The sequence below is a fragment of the Coffea arabica genome, chromosome 3c (genome assembly GCF_036785885.1).
Source record: "Coffea arabica cultivar ET-39 chromosome 3c, Coffea Arabica ET-39 HiFi, whole genome shotgun sequence".
In the NCBI taxonomy this organism is placed as follows: Eukaryota; Viridiplantae; Streptophyta; class Magnoliopsida; order Gentianales; family Rubiaceae; genus Coffea; species Coffea arabica.
In genome coordinates this window covers 5,614,566-5,633,271 of record NC_092314.1, presented here as the reverse complement: position 1 = coordinate 5,633,271, position 18,706 = coordinate 5,614,566, and the positions used below count along the sequence as shown (strand labels likewise).

The following is an 18,706-nucleotide window of genomic DNA, read 5'->3' as shown; positions in this document are numbered from 1 at the left end:
ACTAATTTAAAACGACGAGACTTCCAGATGTTTACCTTATTCAGCCTTGGACTTGAAGAAAAAATAGAACCAAGAAAGTTTGATTGGTGTTTTGTTGCTTGCCAAGGCGCTTATGAGAAGTTTGTTGACCTGCTGTTATAAGGATTATAGGTTGTGCAAAAATTTCCTAAAAAAGAATGTAGCCTGTGCAAAATCAAGATTTTTTTTTTTTTCATAAAGAGAACAAGTAACAGGAAGGAAATTTGTGTTCTATCTTTTCGTGTACAAACAAATTTGTGGATCTATATTTTTGTAACATCATTGCCATGCGACGTGGATCAATCCTCATATCTTATGAGTGCCCAGTACTGTGTATTCTGAAGTCATGGTAGCATCATCTCATCATTTTTTGACAGAATTACCACTGATGTATTAGCTTTCAAAGTTGCCAGTGCTTTGGAACACAAAATAATTCGGTGGTTCAAATTATATTGATTTGAATAATTTAGTGGCTGTTTCGATTTATTTTTTTTTTTGCCAATTTTTAAAGAAACAAGAGTTAAAAGAAGCAATTGTACTTCAATTGCATACATAGGTTGCAGTCTTAGCTTTGGCTCTTAGACAGTCACTTAATTGAAACTTATGCAAAATTTCTTCAATAGCGAGACTAATTTTACAGTCATGACTCATGAGATACAGCTGATTAAGCAGCTCGAAGTTCCAGCTCGTGGACATATTACCAAATGCCATACTAGACTGCATCAATGAAAACGTAAAAGTTTCCATAAAACCAAGAAACTCTTATGATCTCCTTACCTGAGAACCTTCTTTGGTTCACAATGACAAACTAGGAACAAAGCACTGGGAAATATAAGGCAGGAAAATTTTAAGGCAGGAAAGTTCTAAGGCTGAGTGTATCAGTAATAAGGGGTGGCTGCAGATGTACGCAGGGTAGCTCTGTTTGCCGAATTCGAGTAATATATGTTGCCACTGAATTCATCCATGTTCCATAAACCATCCCAGTTAATGTCCTGATCATGATTTGTTGCTTCTGGCAGAGCTGCGGAATTGTTGAACACTGAGTAGAGGAAGACTTGATGATGATCATCAATTGTATTGGGAAAGATAGGAGTTGCTGCTGCTGATGCATCTTGTTTCATCTGAGGCAGAGTTGGCACTCTGTTCTCATTTTCATCCAGTAACGACATAAGCCTCCTCATGTCAAATACTTGAGTTTGTTGTTGCTGCTGCTGTTGCTGCTGCAGCAGCTGTTGCTGCTGAAATTGTTGCCTTCTCAGAAGGCGTGCTTTTGATTTTTCTGAGTTATCAGACGAGACTTTTGCCTTTTTCTTGAAATGAGTCCTCCAGTAGTTCTTGATTTCATTGTCTGTTCTTCCTGGCAGGCTTCTAGCAATTGTCGACCACCTATATTTGTCAAGGATAGCCCACAAAATCAGCTGCTTATCCTAGACAATCTTCTTATGAAATTTCATTTCAAAAGCTTGTTATATCCAAATCCTCACCTGTTTCCCCACCTAGCATGGAGCTCTAGAATTACTTTTTCTTCATGAGGGGTTATTTGGCCCCTCTTGAGATCTGGCCTCAAGTAATTCACCCACCTCAATCTACAGCTTTTCCCATTTCTTTTCAATCCTGAACAGAACACCAAAATCAACCATCATCTGGTCATAAGCAGTGCTCTTCCAATCGCAACACTCCCATGTATATGCATGCAAAATAAAATACCAAGAATGAAGAATTCTAGCTTTACCCAAGTGGGATTTGACATGCATTAAAAATGCCAAAAAGACAGCAGGTTACAAGATTCTAGTTGGTGAAAAGTCGGTGAAGTACACAATACTAATAGAATTAGTAAGCAGGCAAGTTGCTTAGTATATTAGTTACCTGCAAGTCTAGCCACAGAGTTCCATCTGCCTTCACCATGCAACTTGACATATTCAATGAGTAATCTGTCTTCTTCAGCAGTCCAAGGACCCTTTCTCCACCCTTCCTCCATCACACCCCAAGCCAATTGTTCTGCTGCCATCACTTCCCAAGACATGAAAAGCAAAAGCTAAAAAGGCTCTTGTTTAGTAGCTGTATTAGGTGTTCAGTTTGTCCTCAAAATTCTGTGACACAATGTGCTAGTGTTCGTTACACACATATATATATATATATATCTGCACTTTGAACTATGATTCATCCCATCAGTCAGTCATCATGTCCTTTTCAAATCATCACTACTATCCCTCCGTCCTCGAGTGAGTAAGCCAAAGATGATCTCTGTCATGCCAATTTTATCAGCTAAAGTTACCAAACTGCCCTCATCCATTCCTGTTTGATGAGCATTATGATGTTTCCAAGTTTAGTCTTTAAACGTGCTCTGGTAACGTGTCAATAGCACTGTTCCAAAGCCCAGGTCAAGAAGATTAGCCAGGTGACTGTAAAATCCTTGTTTTCACTCCGAAGTCACCCTTATTCCTTATTTTCTTGTGAAAGAAAGGGGGAAAAAAATAAAAACGAGTGCCAATAGCACTCTGATTAATAAAAATCGTTGATCAAATTTGATTAGGGTAATTGGGAATTTGTTTGACAAGGGGTGGTCTAAAACTTGCCAATCTATTTGGTGACAAGATTGCATTTCAAGAAAATCAGAGGAGTATATTTGTTGATGTTAAATATTCTTAAAGGATGTACTCAAATTGGCAAAATCAATGGCCACGTGTTGCCTAGGCCTTATAGATTTAGACACAAGGAAAGCCAGCCACAAAGCATTGTGTTTCTAATCCTAATAAAATTAAAAAATACGTGGGTGGATAATTCTTTAAGCTTGAAAGTTACTGGAGTCTCAATGGATGCGAAACAAGTGTGCGATTTGCTTACTTCTTAAGGAGATAGATGCATGAAAATCACCATCATATCTCGATTTTTTTAACTTTGTTGGATGCCATTTTAGGCTTTTAGCACATAAGATAGTCGAGTAACTATTGTCCTAGGACGTCACAAAGGGAACAGGTGGTGCTTGTGTGATGATTTTGGGGGAAGTGCTTTGGTGAGTAATGAAAATTACACACACAAAAAATCTCTACAAAAATTTTTTTTCAAAAAAAAAAAATAAAGAGAAAAGCCTAGACGAACAATGGAGTTTATGAAGTGTGTAAAACTTCCTTTAAAAAAAAAATAAAGTGAGATAAAAACTAGTTATGATCAATGGCAAGAGGGAATGTCTAAATCAATGACCCTCCATTGTAAATTCACATCCCCCTATTTTAGAACCACAATAAGTATAATTCTTAAAGTTTGTGGTGTAAATATTTTAATGCATGAAATTTGTGAATTTCACCATGTGTATAAGACCATGAGTTGATAAATTCTCCAATGAAGTTTTTTTATAAAATCCTATTGGCTTTGTCTAATTCTCAACGCTAATAAAGGCTCTGATTGCAAAATCTAAAGCAGCTGATTATAGCCCCTACAAATCAATTAGAACTGCATTTTTTTTTTGGTTTTATAAATCAATTAGATCTTCACGCTGAACTGTTCATTCATAGGTCAAAAATATCATTATTGGATTCCTAACATATAGTTATAGTTTTGCTAATTACATTTTACACCCTCAAATTTATAGTAATTGACATGTCGCATCTCTAACAATTATATTAGAACTATTAGACGGCGATACAGTAACACTGTCCTTAAAATTGCCACCGGACTTGAACTTTTTAATAACAAAAGTATGTTTAATAAAGCTAAACAAAAAATTATTCAATAAAGTGATCATTTTTTCTTCACTCTACCCTTTTAATTAACTATAATTAAGTACAGAGTGTTTAGCTTTTTATGTTCATTATTCGGCGCAAGATATAATTGAATCCAGTTAATGATATTTTTAATAAAGGCATCACAGCAAATCCTCTGCTGTACGGTAAGATCGAAAAGGATGACATGCAAAAACACTACTTTTCAGTAGCAAAGCGCGTTGAAGAATAAGTTAATGGTTTCACTTCTTGTCTAAAAAGTTGGGAGTTCTATTAAAAGCCGAAGGAACTTTACGTTTTGTTAAGCGGTTTTATTCTCAGATCTTTTGCATAATTTATATTTTAACCCACTCTGGCTGTCATTTCTGAGGTGATTTGGATAAGAGCTTGGAGATTGCGGAGAGAGACGGGCTATCTTAAACAACTACGTAGAGCATAATCACTTTTGTTTTTCTTAAGCTTAAGGGAATGTTGGGACATGCCATCATTCTTCTAGAAGCATTTTAGCTTTTCATTTTCCTTGTTCTATGTCACCTTGGTCGTTGGATTTGCAGATCCATTCTTATTATTTATGGTGTAGATTTTAGGATGTTTAAAAAAATGGATAATTAACTTGCATGAAATTAAGTTTTTGATGCTCGTGTGCTTGAACCCCTCCCCCCTACCCCCAAGAAACAAAAAAAGGCATCATGTCCCTATAATCGGATTGCATTCAGTTGGCTCAATTGATTAGGGCAAATCGCTCCCTCAGTAAAGTAAAGCGTATATGTTCAAATTCTGTTATTGATATAAGGACTACATTGGACATTAACTCATATAAGTGACTTGTGACTCTGGCTGCCACTCGAAACTTTCACAATAGTCACTAAACTTTTGCAAAAGTTCAGTTTTGGTGATTGAATTTTTTTCAGTGTCAAACTGATCATCTAACTTTGGTGATTGAATTCTTTTGGTCTCAAATTAGTCATCCAACTTTTGTAAGTGCCTTATTCTCTATCCCATTTTGTGAATTTCATCTGTTACAAACGTTAACTTTGGACTTTTTCTTATTTTGATTTAATTATATGCAGAGAGGCACTGTCATTGTTTTGCCTCACCAAATACCAAATTTTTTTGTTTCCCCTAAAAACGGAGCACATCAATGAGAAGTGGATATTTAGACAGATCAATCTGACAAAGATACCCCTGAGGTAGATACTATTTTAGATGTGGTTCATAAATTAATGGAAGTAATTATGGACAAAATTTGACGGAATTGGTAGGATGCAACAGTTATTAATTTGAGATGAAAAACATCCAACAAACTGAATAAGACTTGTTCTAAAAGTTCAAGTTTGCCCTCAAGAAAAAAAAAAAAGACCCTTGGTCATAGATAGCCACAGCGCTTTACGACCAGCACTGAACAAGATATAGATTTGCCATATTATCTTAGTAGTTATTTAATTGCAGCACGATCTAATCTTTTTTCATGCTTTTCTCCCCTTGATAATGAGTTTCATGTTTGTGTTAAAATAGCCGAACTACTCACCACTTGTTAACCAATATGCACCTTGATTTGGTGCAGCAAACCATATCCAAAACGGCTATAGCCTAAATGGAACCCCCAAGAAAATGGTAAACAGGAGGAGAGGGAAAAATGCATAGAATATTATATTGCCGTCCACCAGCTGCAAGGGGCCGGGAGAGTCTGCTAGAGGTAGGTTTGGCTTTCACTTTTCATGCATTAAAAAAGCATAGGTGAAAAATATTCAACAATTACACGAATGCCAGGATGCTACAAAACATAGGCCGGTGTGGAAATGATAGACATTTTTCTGAGATGTTTTCGTGACTAGAAATTGTTGTTTTCTGGGAACATGCATGGAAAAAATCCCAGATTGCATTAGCATAGTCTTGAAAAACCAGGCAAGAAAAGATATCTAGCTTATTGAATGGATGAAATCACCATATTTCATGACGTAAATCATTCCTTGGATGAAGTTAGTAAGACGAAACTGCTAAATAGAACAATTTAGATTCAACTGCTCCTCAGCCGTATTCTCGATAATCCATGTTCTTCAGGAATTAGATTAGTCTAAGATGTGTATAAACGGATTGAGAAGGCTACTTGACGGATGAAATAATCTATTTAGGATCTCTAGATTTGCCATATGTATTGTTGAAATCCCAGAAAAAAAAAGAGGAAAAGAAAAACACAAAATTCGTGGGAAGAACAAGATTGTCTAATAGGTACAGAACATCCCAAAAATACAGTACATCGTGGAAAAGAATTTCCATTGCTGGCACTTGGCTTTCTTGATCATGAAGAGAAAGAGACACCCATATCATAAAACAATGAGAAAAATGATTTTTTTTTTTTTTTGGATTTGAGCTAAATCAATCTTTAGAAGTAGAAAATTATCCTCAGTTCTAGATATATGTACAGCCCATGCTTTTTACATTTGTACAATGGTATAAAAACTTTTCTAATCGGAATTTTGGAATTTTTGGAGTATGAATCATGAGCACGCAAGAGTAAAAGTGGAGTAAATGGTCACACAAAAACCAAGTACACAAGCATTAGTACTATGATCTGATCATATCAAAACCAATTTTTGCATCGTCATTGGATAATCTAATACAAGACACCACAATTGATTGTGCACGTAATCAGAATCCCATCTTAAAGCAAAATGGAGATTAGGTTAACAAAACAATCAAAATCAACCCCATCCTGTCCCCTAGAGTCCTATTACTGCAATAGATAGTTTTTCTTGACCTCACGAGTGGCATTGAATACAAGTATGAAACAATAAATTAGACTTGCAAATTGTGGCTAAGCATGCTGCTGCCAATGGATGACTCTTTTGAAAATTTGTCTCCAAAACACTTTAGCTTTTAGGTAGGTAAAAAAAAAAAATGGAACCAAACCCTCTATTGGTCTCACGAGTTAATCTTTTCAGTGCTTAACAATTAAACCCAGATGAATTTGGACCGAATTGTTCCATTGACTGAAACTCCATTTTCTTGAGCTTTTTGGTTGTAACCATCAAGGCAGGTAAAAAATTAAGCACATAATGATGATGATTAAAAGGTAAAATTAATTAGGTATTTCGATTAATATCTAGGACTAGAACTCACAACATTATGCCTTGGCAACGTGATTAACATTTCGAGTCATCCAATTAAGAACCGATTCAAAGTAAATTTATTCCTGCTTTGACCTTACCTTCCAATATTTGTGTGTGGAATGACTACGGAAACACGGCCAACCGTACCTGGTGGAAAGTGGAGAATTATTGATAAAGTGATTTGCTTTACAATTTAAAAAAAAAAAAATTAAACGTGCAAGACTATTATTTATCGTCAACAACAGCTTCAAAGGTCAAATGTCAAATGTTTTAGGTCTTCAAAAAGATTTCACTACTACTCTTTTAATGGAGATAAACCATTTGACAGTTGTTTGAGGTTGAAATGATTGTTTGAAAGTTATGATGGAATGTTCTTTGACACAATTTTTTTTCTTTTTGGGGACAAACAAAGACCTTCTTCACGGTAACGTTTACTCTTAGTTAAAGGCGTAATAGGAATGAGCACAAGATATTTGAACTATGTAGCTCAAGTTGTAATTGCTGAAATCAGAGCCCACTGAGTTAACTTACACTCATTGAATTCTTAAAACAATTTTAATTTGATGAATGAAGATAGGGTTACTTGTAGGCACAAAAAACATGCAGAACAAGATATTTGACATATAAAATTATGTGAGAGAAGAAGAGTTTTATAAATTACATATCTTATATTGAGATTGACATAAACTCTAAGCAGAATTACCTTTACAACTATTACGACTCTCTCTAATTTTTTTCTCTCACTCTTTTCAATTGAAAGCAATATTTAAACACCCTATATATTGTCAACATGACTTGGTAATCAAGAAATTACTAAGACAAAAAGCTGCCAAATAATAAATCTATACCTTAAACGAGTAAACTGCTAAAATTTGACTAGACTATAGAAATAGGAAATAATACCTATTAGAAAATTTAGGTTAATTATGCCAACATTACTTGTGAGCCATAAAACAATATCACAAACCAAAAATTATTTTTTAAAAACAATATAGATCAAACTAGTTTGGATCCTTCAGTTTTTTAAAAACTAGTTTTTCAAATACTATAAAAAATTTTAAAAAGTGCTCTACAAGATACTCTAAAAAATAGTCTAACTTTTTTTAATATTCAAAAAATATCCCAAAATATATTTTAAAAAATCTACTACTCTTAAATATTCCTAAATATTTTCTAAAAATATCCCAAAATATACTCTAAAAACTTTGCTACAGTAAAATTTTTCAAAAACACCCCAAAAAACAGCTAATCCAAACACTTCTCTTTAAACTCTCTTTTATTCCCTTCTCCTTATAAGATTCAGAATCTCTCTTAAAATATATATATATATATATAGACACACACACCACATTTACATGCTCTTCTTTCCAAACGAAAAAAATATATACGGCCTAAAGGTGTTCTGTAAAGAACAATAACAAAAAGTTCGTGCACTAAAATAAATCTATGAGAAGAAAATCAAGAGCACAATCTTAAGCTAATAGGATAAGTGAAGAACCTCCTCGTACTCCCGTCTTAATCCGATTAAAGTCGAAGATTAGAAGATGTGATCCTCTATGGCATGCACTTTAATGATGTTATTGTCATTAACTTAGCAGGCCGGTCGGGTTGTCTTGCACTACTAAATCTTAGCTCATGTCTTAACTGTACTTTGACCAAATCCTTTGGTAGCAGAACAGCACAAAATGAGTCCTGCAGCAATGCACCTCCTAATTAGGTACATGATTATTAATTAATTAATAATTCCTTTCTTTTTTTTCTTGTTAATTTGCAGTTCGTGTGAGATTTTAATTGTGTTTAGGATGAAAGCTAAGTGCAGCGATCTTTTACTTTGACCCCTTCTGGTTTCTAGGCCCTCTAGTTTGATCACGACAAGAGTTGACTAAGTCAACGTGGTCAACTTCCTCAATGTCCTCCCTAGGGATGGCAATGGGGGCGGGTGCCCGCCCCGCGGGGGGCTCATGGGGCGGGGGTTGGGGCGGGGGGTGGGGCGGGGACGGGGGGGAATTTTTTCCCCCCGCTTAGAAACGGGGCGGGGGGCGGGGGAGTATTCCCCCGCCCCATCCCCCGCCCCGCCACCCGCAAAAAATATATATATATATATATATATAAATGACTATATATTATATGTAACTTAATTAGTTATAAACTTATGATAATGATATTATTAGTTAGATGTATTATATAATGTATATTAGTTTATGTAATATAATTGATATTATCAATTATATGAATAATTATACATGTCTACTAATAGAATTTATTAATTAGTTATACTAAATTTACTAATACATTTATACTAAATTTCTAATTACACTTAATAGAATAACACTTTTTTCTCAAAAAAAAGCACAAACACAATGATGAATTAGTGATTGCATTTGTACTAAAAGTGAAAATTTGACTATTTTAGTTATATTTATTTCATCATATTGGATTGTATTCAAATAACTTCTGTTTGATTGTTTTTATGAGTTTCAATTGGAAAATTACAATGAATAATAATTTGGTGATGTGTTGATATTTTAGTACTTGATTATTTATTAAAATTTAATTATAATAAAATTTTATTAACCCCCGCAGGTGCCCCCGCGGGGGTAGCGGGGCAAGGCGGGGCGGGGGCGGGGCGGGGCGGGGGGAAATAATAGGCAACGGGGCGGGGGACGGGGGAGGGGTCCCCCGCCCCAACCCCGCCCCGTTGCCATCCCTAGTCCTCCCTTCCCCTCTCCATTTTATCCTCTGGATTGTAGTTCTATAATACAACAAATACACAAATTGTTATCCAAGAATTATTACAGACAAAAAAGAAAAGAAAAGAAAAATGAAAAAGAAGGTTAGGCTTCATTAGTATTAGAAAAAATTTGTAAGGGCACTGCACTATTGCCCTATAAGATTTGAATCAAGAATAAGTGATAGTGGAGATTAGAGAGGTCTAAGGATATTTTGAATGGCAAAAACTTGGATAGACCTAGTCTACTAAATCTAGTACATTTTTATTGTGCATTTAATACTTGAATTGGTAAAGTGGTGTGATAAATTTTGAGCCACTCAATTTACGGTTACGGCCATAGACCATGTCTACCCAAGTCTTTGCTCTCGAGAATATCTTTTATCTTTCAAATTCCTGGTGATTAGAACCAATGTTTTGAAAATCGGACCGGACCGATCAATTGAACCGTGAATCGACCATGTCTCCGGTCCGATTCAATTAAAAACTCAAAGAATTAATTGAATCGGTCAAAACCGGTAAAAATTGGGAGGTTCAGCCGGTTTTTATTAAGTATTTATTTTTTAAAATAAATATTTTAGTTTTATTCAAAATTTTTAATACCAAAATGAATAAAAAAATTATTAAATCTTTGAACTAATCGGAGTTGAACCGATTGAACTGGTCGAAATGTGAACCGGAAGATTTTCTGATTCACTCTCCGGTCCGGGTTTAAAAACATTGATTAGAACAAGGCCATTATGATTTAAACGATAAAAGCAAATCAAATGTATTTTCTGCCTCGAGAGAAAAGCACGCTATTCTTTCTTTAATGCCCAAATTCCTTGGGTAGGCATATATAGCCATCATCAACGCAAATCAGAATCCACCAACAAGTGCTAGTATAATTGTACTTAATCACCACAAAGATCAATTACAGTAATTATTCCGAAATGCTATAACCTTTTGCTTTTTCACTACATCAGCTTGTTTTTTACAAATTTTATAAGCTTAGAATCCACAGGCGGTGGATGCTTATGATTACGAATTTGATTAGAGAATAAAGCAGTTTTGATCTTTAATTAGATGTATTTCAGCCTGTTTTACCTAAAGTTATTAAACGAGAATGGTGCTTGAGGTATGGATTCCTTTCGGAACTAATTAATTACAGTAGAAAAGGCTATGGTAATATTTAGCAATGACAATCTGGTGATATTGATCCTTATTTCTCGGTTGTAGCCTACTAATTAATTGCGAAAAAAGAAAATATCAAGATTACATGTACTGTAACTTTGAGAGTTACGGATGAGCCTATCAACTATAAAAAAGAAAATATATATATATATATAACGATTACAAATAGTGTAAATCAATCTCTCGATCTAATTCCAATGTTATTCATAAATTTTAGATATATTCGCTCTTGAAAAGTGAATATTCTTGGCATGTAATAATGTTTTAGTATAATACAGTGAAATCAATGAACACTTACTCTTCCGATAAAAGCAGTAGCAGCTAATTAAAGGAGAAGCTCCCAACATTTCCATTCATGTTTTTGTGATTTGATCTTTTGTGACAAATAAGTACGCATTTTCTTCCTCTGACTTCCAACTTAATAGTTCTAAATCATTAGATGATGTGTGAAGACGTAACTGAATTAAGATCATGAGTACAGTACCCTAAATTAAATTAATAGTTGCTGCAACTTCTTCTATATATACTGTTTCTGTATATCAATAATATCTCAGAAGAAAAAAAAAATGAATAGATTAAGGAAGAAAAAAGAAATAGCCAACAATTCGCAAGACATAAAAGTAATTGCATGCTAAAACCCTCTCCATGATGTTCAAATAGTCAAATTAGCTGTCTTTCAAAGTATCAAGTTCTTCTTTGAGAACAAATCAGTTCACATTTCTTTCTTTCCCCTCTAACTTATCTTTTAACTTATCTTTCATTAGATTAAAGTAGAAGTTGTATATAAAGCATATGCATGCATGTGGATCAGTGTGTATTTGTTCGAATCACCTTTCCTGAAATTCAATTGCGTGCAGAATCCGTTTTCCCAATGTGTCAACAGTGGATGGAGAAAGAAAGAAACAATCTATAAATATATTTTTTTCCTAGGAGAAAAAGAAATATTTCTTCTTCCAATGAATTATTTCTTGGGCAACTCCATTAGAAGCCTTCCAAGCTCCAACCACTTTGCTAATTGAATTCTTTTGAGGTAGACTTTGCGTGTCACAATCAAAATTAGGGACATCACACCTGTAAATATATCCACGTATTTTGAAGAAAATGTTTAACAAGTTATGAGTTGGGAAATTGGTATTGGCACTCAGAGAAATGAAGGCTGAAAAAGGAGAAAAGGCAAAAAGAAACTAACAAAAAGAAGCTAAGGCAGAATTTTGTGACCATTCTTTGACAACTTACACTTACGTGTAAAATGACTACTAAATCAAAAAGTCTAAAGTTATTGTGTACAAATGCCTCATAAACCTTCTCTGTATAAATCAAGAATTCTAAAGGTTTGTTAGCTTTTACTTAAACCGAGGGGAATAACACTTGTGTCATCCAAATAACAAATGTACGTGATCCAAAAGTTTCTTGCTGTCATAAAGTTGGCTTCCTCTTTAGTTGTTCTATTTTTTTTTTCGTTAAAGTATATTGTTAAATTGAGATTGTGAAACCGGAAATTCAGAAACATATTATCATCATCTTTATTAGCCATTTTTACTACACAAAGCACAGTAATTTTTTTTTTTTTGAATTCAAGGAAAACTCCAAGATTTACGAGAAAAACAAGAAAATAAGAGAGTTTAAAAGTCGAATCAGACACCCTACTACTCTGTATAATTTACTTCGTTAGGGAGATTGTTCTATATGCATTAGGCACCTCACTCTATAAAAAGAAAATGCCCATCTATGGTTTTCTATATGCATTAGGGAGATTATTTAATTCATCAAGTCAGTCCGGAGTTGCATAATTTCCAAATCAAGAATTAATAAACTTTTAACTTTCAATTTCCGAGAAGGAATAGTACTGATCAAATCAGTGACTTCATTCCCAAACATTCTTGTTCTGTTCTTCTCAAGCGACACAATTGATTGGTCTTCTGTGGTGAACCTGTTGCGTGCAGTTTGATCCAGACCCCACCATAAAAACTCATCTTCCTAACTTTAGAACTAAATACAAATGGTAGCAAATGAGGTCAAAGGATTACTCAAAAGGATCAAGTCTAAGAATATATTTGAATGGTAAAATGCCCATATAATTTATCAGAATTGCGTGCATAATTCGTGCTTTTTTAGTGTTTCAAAATACTAAAAAAACATCAATCTCTCATGTTAAGAATTTACATATGAACTTACTCAATTACAAAAAGGCTTTGGTACATTCTGAACCAGTCAATCTAACCTATTTTCAGCATTGATCTTTACATGAATTCCATTCATCAAATGTTTAGCCTGTAACTTGCCCAAAACAAGACCTCCACGCTTTCATTTCCTCTGAGCTAAATTCAGCAGCAATCTTTTCATGGAGATAACCAATAAAACTCACCAATTTGCTTAGGGTATTTGCTCTGTCATGATTATGCAATTTCAAGTTTGGCAGCTAAAAACCTAAGTAGGCATGGTATCTAGATATTCTTTTGCCAAGTCAAAAAATCAAGAAATGGGATTTTGTCTCGTAGCATGTTGGCCATAGTAAATGCTCTCCTCGCAATTTCAATGCCAATTTCTATCGTAGTTGGTAAAAGAAAAAGTCTACAATATCAAGCCTAGGAAAAACACTAGAAACAGTCCCAATAACTAGATCCATACATATCTAATACTCTCTTAGAGTCATAGACCACAATATCTTGTGTGACATGACCAGCAAAATCTTGATCAGTGACGAATTGCATAGAGAAAATCAGCGAAAAATGAAGAAAATGGAGTTCAGGAAACTCACATTTGCGGAAAAATGGCCGCCAGACATGTTACCAATGGGATTTGCTCTAGGTGCATGTTAGCCATAGTAACTGCGTCCTGACATATGCTATTTTCCATCATAACTAGGAAAAACGGTAGAAAAAAAGGTCTATTTTGGTTTTTAGTTTACAGTATCAAGCCTAGGAAAAACACTAGAAACAGTCCCAATAACTAGATCCATACATATCTAATACTGTCTTAGAGCCGTAGACCACAATATCTTGTGTGACATGACCACCAAAATCTTGATCAATGACGAATTGCATAGAGAAAATCAGCGAAAAATGAAGAAAATGGAGATCAGGGAGCTCACATTTGCAGAAAAATGGCCACTAGACATGTTACCAATGGGATTTGCTCTAGGTGCATGTTAGCCATAGTAACTGCCGTCCTGACATATGCTATTTTCCATCATAACTAGGAAAAACGGTAGAAAAAAAGGTCTATTTTGGTTTTTAGTTTACAGTATCAAACCTAGGAAAAAGACTAGAAACAGTCCCAATAACTAGATCCATACATATCTAATACTGTCTCAGAATCGTAGACCAAATTAACCTTTGCTAAAATCTTGATAGATACATTGCCTAGCTACATAATTATAGAATAAATAAATAAATAAATAATAAATTAAGTTGCATAGCTACTTGATTGGAATCCACTAAGCATTTGGAATCAATCCCAACAAGCACACTTGCCCTCGTGCATCAATCGTACAAGTACTTCTAGATCTTCATCCATGCCAGAGCCAATCAACATTCAAAAGGACAAATCCTGTGATTATCAATTTGTAAAATGTTATATAATTTTTACAGTTACGTGCACAATTCGGGTTCTTACGATAAAAAAAAAAAAAAAAGAGAAATAAATAATTCAATCTGCCATGTTAACTATTTGGATAGGGAATCACTCAATTTGTTTTGTCCTTTGCTTCAATTCCATTCATCGAATGTTTAGCTTGTACACGTCCGTACTTATCTTCTAAACCAGATGGGACAACAAGAGCATCATTTTTTAGCCAAATTCAACAACAATCATTTTTTGAGCCAATTTACAATTTCAAGAGATTAGGATCCTTAATTTGGTTATCTTTTCAATTGTACTTGAGCCTTTCCACGCATCTTCCAGCTTGATCCTATTTAAAAGAACCTTGTTGCTTTTAATTTTGCTGTTAATTAATCAGGGATTAAGATAGTAAAATAATTTCTTGCGGGTGGTTTGGTCCAGCTTTTGAGTTTACTACTAAGATGGGTGTTCTGATTATCTCATTGTCTGTTCTACTGGGAAGCCTTCCTGCCATCAGATTCCTTTTGGAACTGATTACAAAAAAAAACCCAAAGAGCTGGTCATGGGTCAACATGGAAAGGCTAAGATAATATATAGCAACTAGTTCTTCACCTGCTCTTTGAACAGATTTGTACGTAGTATGTTGAAAGACTTCAATAACATTGTGGATTAAAGCGTTCTGTGGTATAAATAACTAGTTTAAACGCTAATTGCAAGAAATTGTTGGATTATAATTTAGGGAAAATACCGGTTTTCATCCCCAAACTTTGGGCACAAGACACATTTCGTCCCTCATCTTTCGGGCATGACACATTTGGTGTCTGAATTAACAATTTTTGACCAAATGTCATCCTCAGACAGCAATTTAGCCAACCTTTAACGGACCGTTAAGTAAATGTGGCTATCTGAAGCAAAATTAGGTGAAAAATGACGTTGTCTTCACTTTCCCTTTTTCTTTCACTTCAACAACTTCCTCTGCAAATTTCCGAGACTAAGCTCCTACTGCAAATTTCTCTGAGAGTAAACCCCCTCTTCCAATTATAAATATATAATTATAATTATATAATACATATAAATATTACTTATACTAATATTTTATATAATTATAATGTATATTAGATATTAAATCTAATCATTATATAAACTTATATTCATAATAATAAATATAATTATAATTATCTAATTTATTAATATTATATACACATATATATTATAAGGGATAATTTCAGAAACCTCCCCTAAATTAGCTTATGGAAAAATGGGAAAATGGATAATTTATGGAGAAAAGCCATAAAGAACTGGTGTTTTATTGGAGAACTGGTTTATTTTTATTTTATCCGATAAATAAATTTGTTTATGAAAAAATGGGTACTCTGTTCTTATAATAGAGGAAAGTCATAAAGAGCTGAAGTTTTATTGGAAAACGAGTTTATTTTTATTTTATTCGATAAATAAATTTATTTATGGAAAAATGGGTACTCTGTTCTTATAATGGAGGAAAACCCTAAAGAGTTAGTCTTTTATAGAAAGTGATACTTTATAGAAAGTGACCGCGATTTGGTTTATGAAATTATCCAAAAAAAATTAGAATGAATTTGTTTATTTAATTAAATAATTATTATATATATTTATATAATACATTATATAATTATGCTAATATTATTATAAAATATATAATTATAACTATATTATATATATAAATATTAATTATACTAATATATTATATGATTATAAAGTATATTATATATTAATTATAATTTTTAGTATATATTAGTATATTTATAATAATAAATATAAATATAATTATATAATATATTATTACTATATACACATATATATTATAAATATATGCACATATAATATACATTTATAAATATATATATATATAAATATATTATAGTTATTACCCTAAATATATTAGAGTTATTAGGGTATAGTTATTATAGTTATTACACTAAATATATTATAGTTATTAGGGTATATACCCTAATAATATATTTATATATATATTTATAAATATATATTATATGTGCATATATTTTAATATATATGTGTATATAGTAATAATATATTATATAATTATCTTTATATTTATTATGATAAATATACTTATATATACAAAAAATTATAATTAATATATAATATACTTTATACTCATAAAATATATTAGTATAATTATATAATGCATTATATAAATATATATAAAATAATGATTTCATTAAATAAACAAATTCATTCTAAATTGTTTTTTTGGATAATTTCATAAACCAAATCGCGGTCACTTTTTGTAAAGTATCGCTTTCCCATAAAAGACTAGCTCTTTAGGGCTTTCCTCCATTATAAGAACAGAGTATCCATTTTTTCATAAATAAATTTTTTATCGAATAAAATAAAAATAAACTCGTTTTCCAATAAAACTTCAGCTCTTTATGGCTTTCCTCTATTATAAGAACAGAGTACCCATTTTTTCATAAACAAATTTATTTATCGAATAAAATAAAAATAAACCAGTTCTCCAATAAAACACCAGTTCTTTATGGCTTTTCTCTATAAATTATCCATTTTCCCATTTTTCCATAAGCTAATTTAGGGGAGGTTTATGAAATTATCCCTTATAATATAATGTGTATATAATATCAATAAATTATATAATTATAATTATATTTATTATTATGAATATAAGGTTATATAATGATTAAATTTAATATCTAATATACATTATAATTATATAAAATATTAGTATAAGTAATATTTATATGTATTATATATTTATAATTGGAAGAGGGGGTTTACTCTCGGAGAAATTTGCAGTAGGAGCTTAGTCTTGGAAATTTGCAGAGGAAGTGAAGATCATTTTCCACCTGATTTTGCTTCAGTTAGCCACATTTACTTAACGGTCCGTTAAAGGTTGGTTAAATTGCCGTCTGAGGATGACATTTGGTCAAAAATTGTTAATTCAGACACCAAATGTATCATGCCCAAAAGATGAGGGACGAAATGTGTCTTGTGCCTAAAGTCTGGGGATGAAAACCGGTATTTTTCCTATAATTTATGACATGAAACACCAATCATGACCAAAATCACACCACTCAACCCAAAGTTTTGTTTCGAGATGAAAAGGCAAAAATTAAGAGTGATCATAAAATTTTGTTTCGCTATTAAAAAAAGAGAAAAAATTAAGAGTGGTCTTACATTTTTGTTTTGAAATAAAAAAAAGACTGATCTTACAGTTTCAGTTTGATATGAAAGAAAATTAAGAGTTATTTTGAATGTTGAAAAGGAAAATTCTGATGTTAAAAAGGTTAGAGTTTTTCTCTTTTTTTCTTTTTGGTAGGAAATGAGAATGTTGATATTGACACTTAAGTGTTGTATATCTGACTCTCTATGCTACATCTTCTAAATAATCTGCAAATAGTCACATTAGCACTTCACCAAAATTTGTCAACTTCTAATTTCTCTTCTTTTTTTTTTTTTGGCGCACCATCAAGTTTTGAAACTTGATATGCAATAGTGTTGTTATCATCTAATAGTTCAAACAAAAAAAAAAATTCTTTTCACAAGGAAAAAAGATGGAAAATAAAGTTGAAGCCCTTGCATGGTAATTTGTAATTTTGTGATATAATCTTGGGTGAAAAATCAACAAACAAGCAACTACGCATTTCTACATAGACAACCACAGACACACACCATGTCCGATACCCATCTACTACTTCACAAAATGGAAGTTTCTGCTTTATGAATAAGATGAAGAAATAAAAATGAAGCCTTCTAAGTACGGAATTTTGCAATCCCAAAAAGTTATTAAATTTTTTCCCCCAACTTAATTTACATTACAAAACAGTTCTTCGGAAAAAACACAAAATAACACTCCAAAATCAGGCAAATCTCTAATGCATGAAGGCCAACATTTAGGCACCTGCCACGTGCATTCCACGTGGCCATTTATCTTTTCTTTTAAAAAAAAAATTCATTCTTGATCAATGTATTCTTCATCAAAAAAGAAATAATTTTTTTTTTACCATAGTTATAATCTGGCAACAAATTCTCCTCCAAATTAAAAAAAAAAAAAAAAAAACTACTTGTGGGACAACACTAGGCAAGAAATCATGAATCATCGAAATTTTGACATGTAGGCAATAGGATGGTTCTCATATATCTTATTTTATTTTATTTATTTGTATTTTTGTTTTTGTTTTCCTGTGGCTAAGAAGGCTAATTAAGCTCAAAGCAAGGGATAACTGAGGTGGACTTGGAAACTTGATCAAGTCGTTGAGAATTTTATATATGTATTTGTAATTTTCAAAGTTATAATTAGAGGTGGCAAAATGGGTGATTTGGGCGGGTTTGGGTTGGGTAAAATGGGTAATGGGTATAAATGAGTCAACCCATTTATATCC

At 32.8% G+C, this 18,706-nt stretch overlaps 1 protein-coding gene across 1 annotated transcript; it reads right to left on the bottom strand.

Annotated features, from left to right (window-relative positions):
* Nucleotides 1-608: 608 nt before the first annotated feature.
* Nucleotides 609-2,105, bottom strand: LOC113735417 (uncharacterized). Its single transcript, XM_027262428.2, has 3 exons — nucleotides 1,885-2,105; nucleotides 1,503-1,632; nucleotides 609-1,404 (listed from the first exon to the last, which is right to left on the bottom strand). The coding sequence occupies exons 1-3, from the start codon at nucleotides 2,039-2,041 to the stop codon at nucleotides 897-899; spliced, it is 795 nt and encodes a 264-aa protein (XP_027118229.1). The 5' UTR covers nucleotides 2,042-2,105; the 3' UTR covers nucleotides 609-896.
* Nucleotides 2,106-18,706: the final 16,601 nt, after the last annotated feature.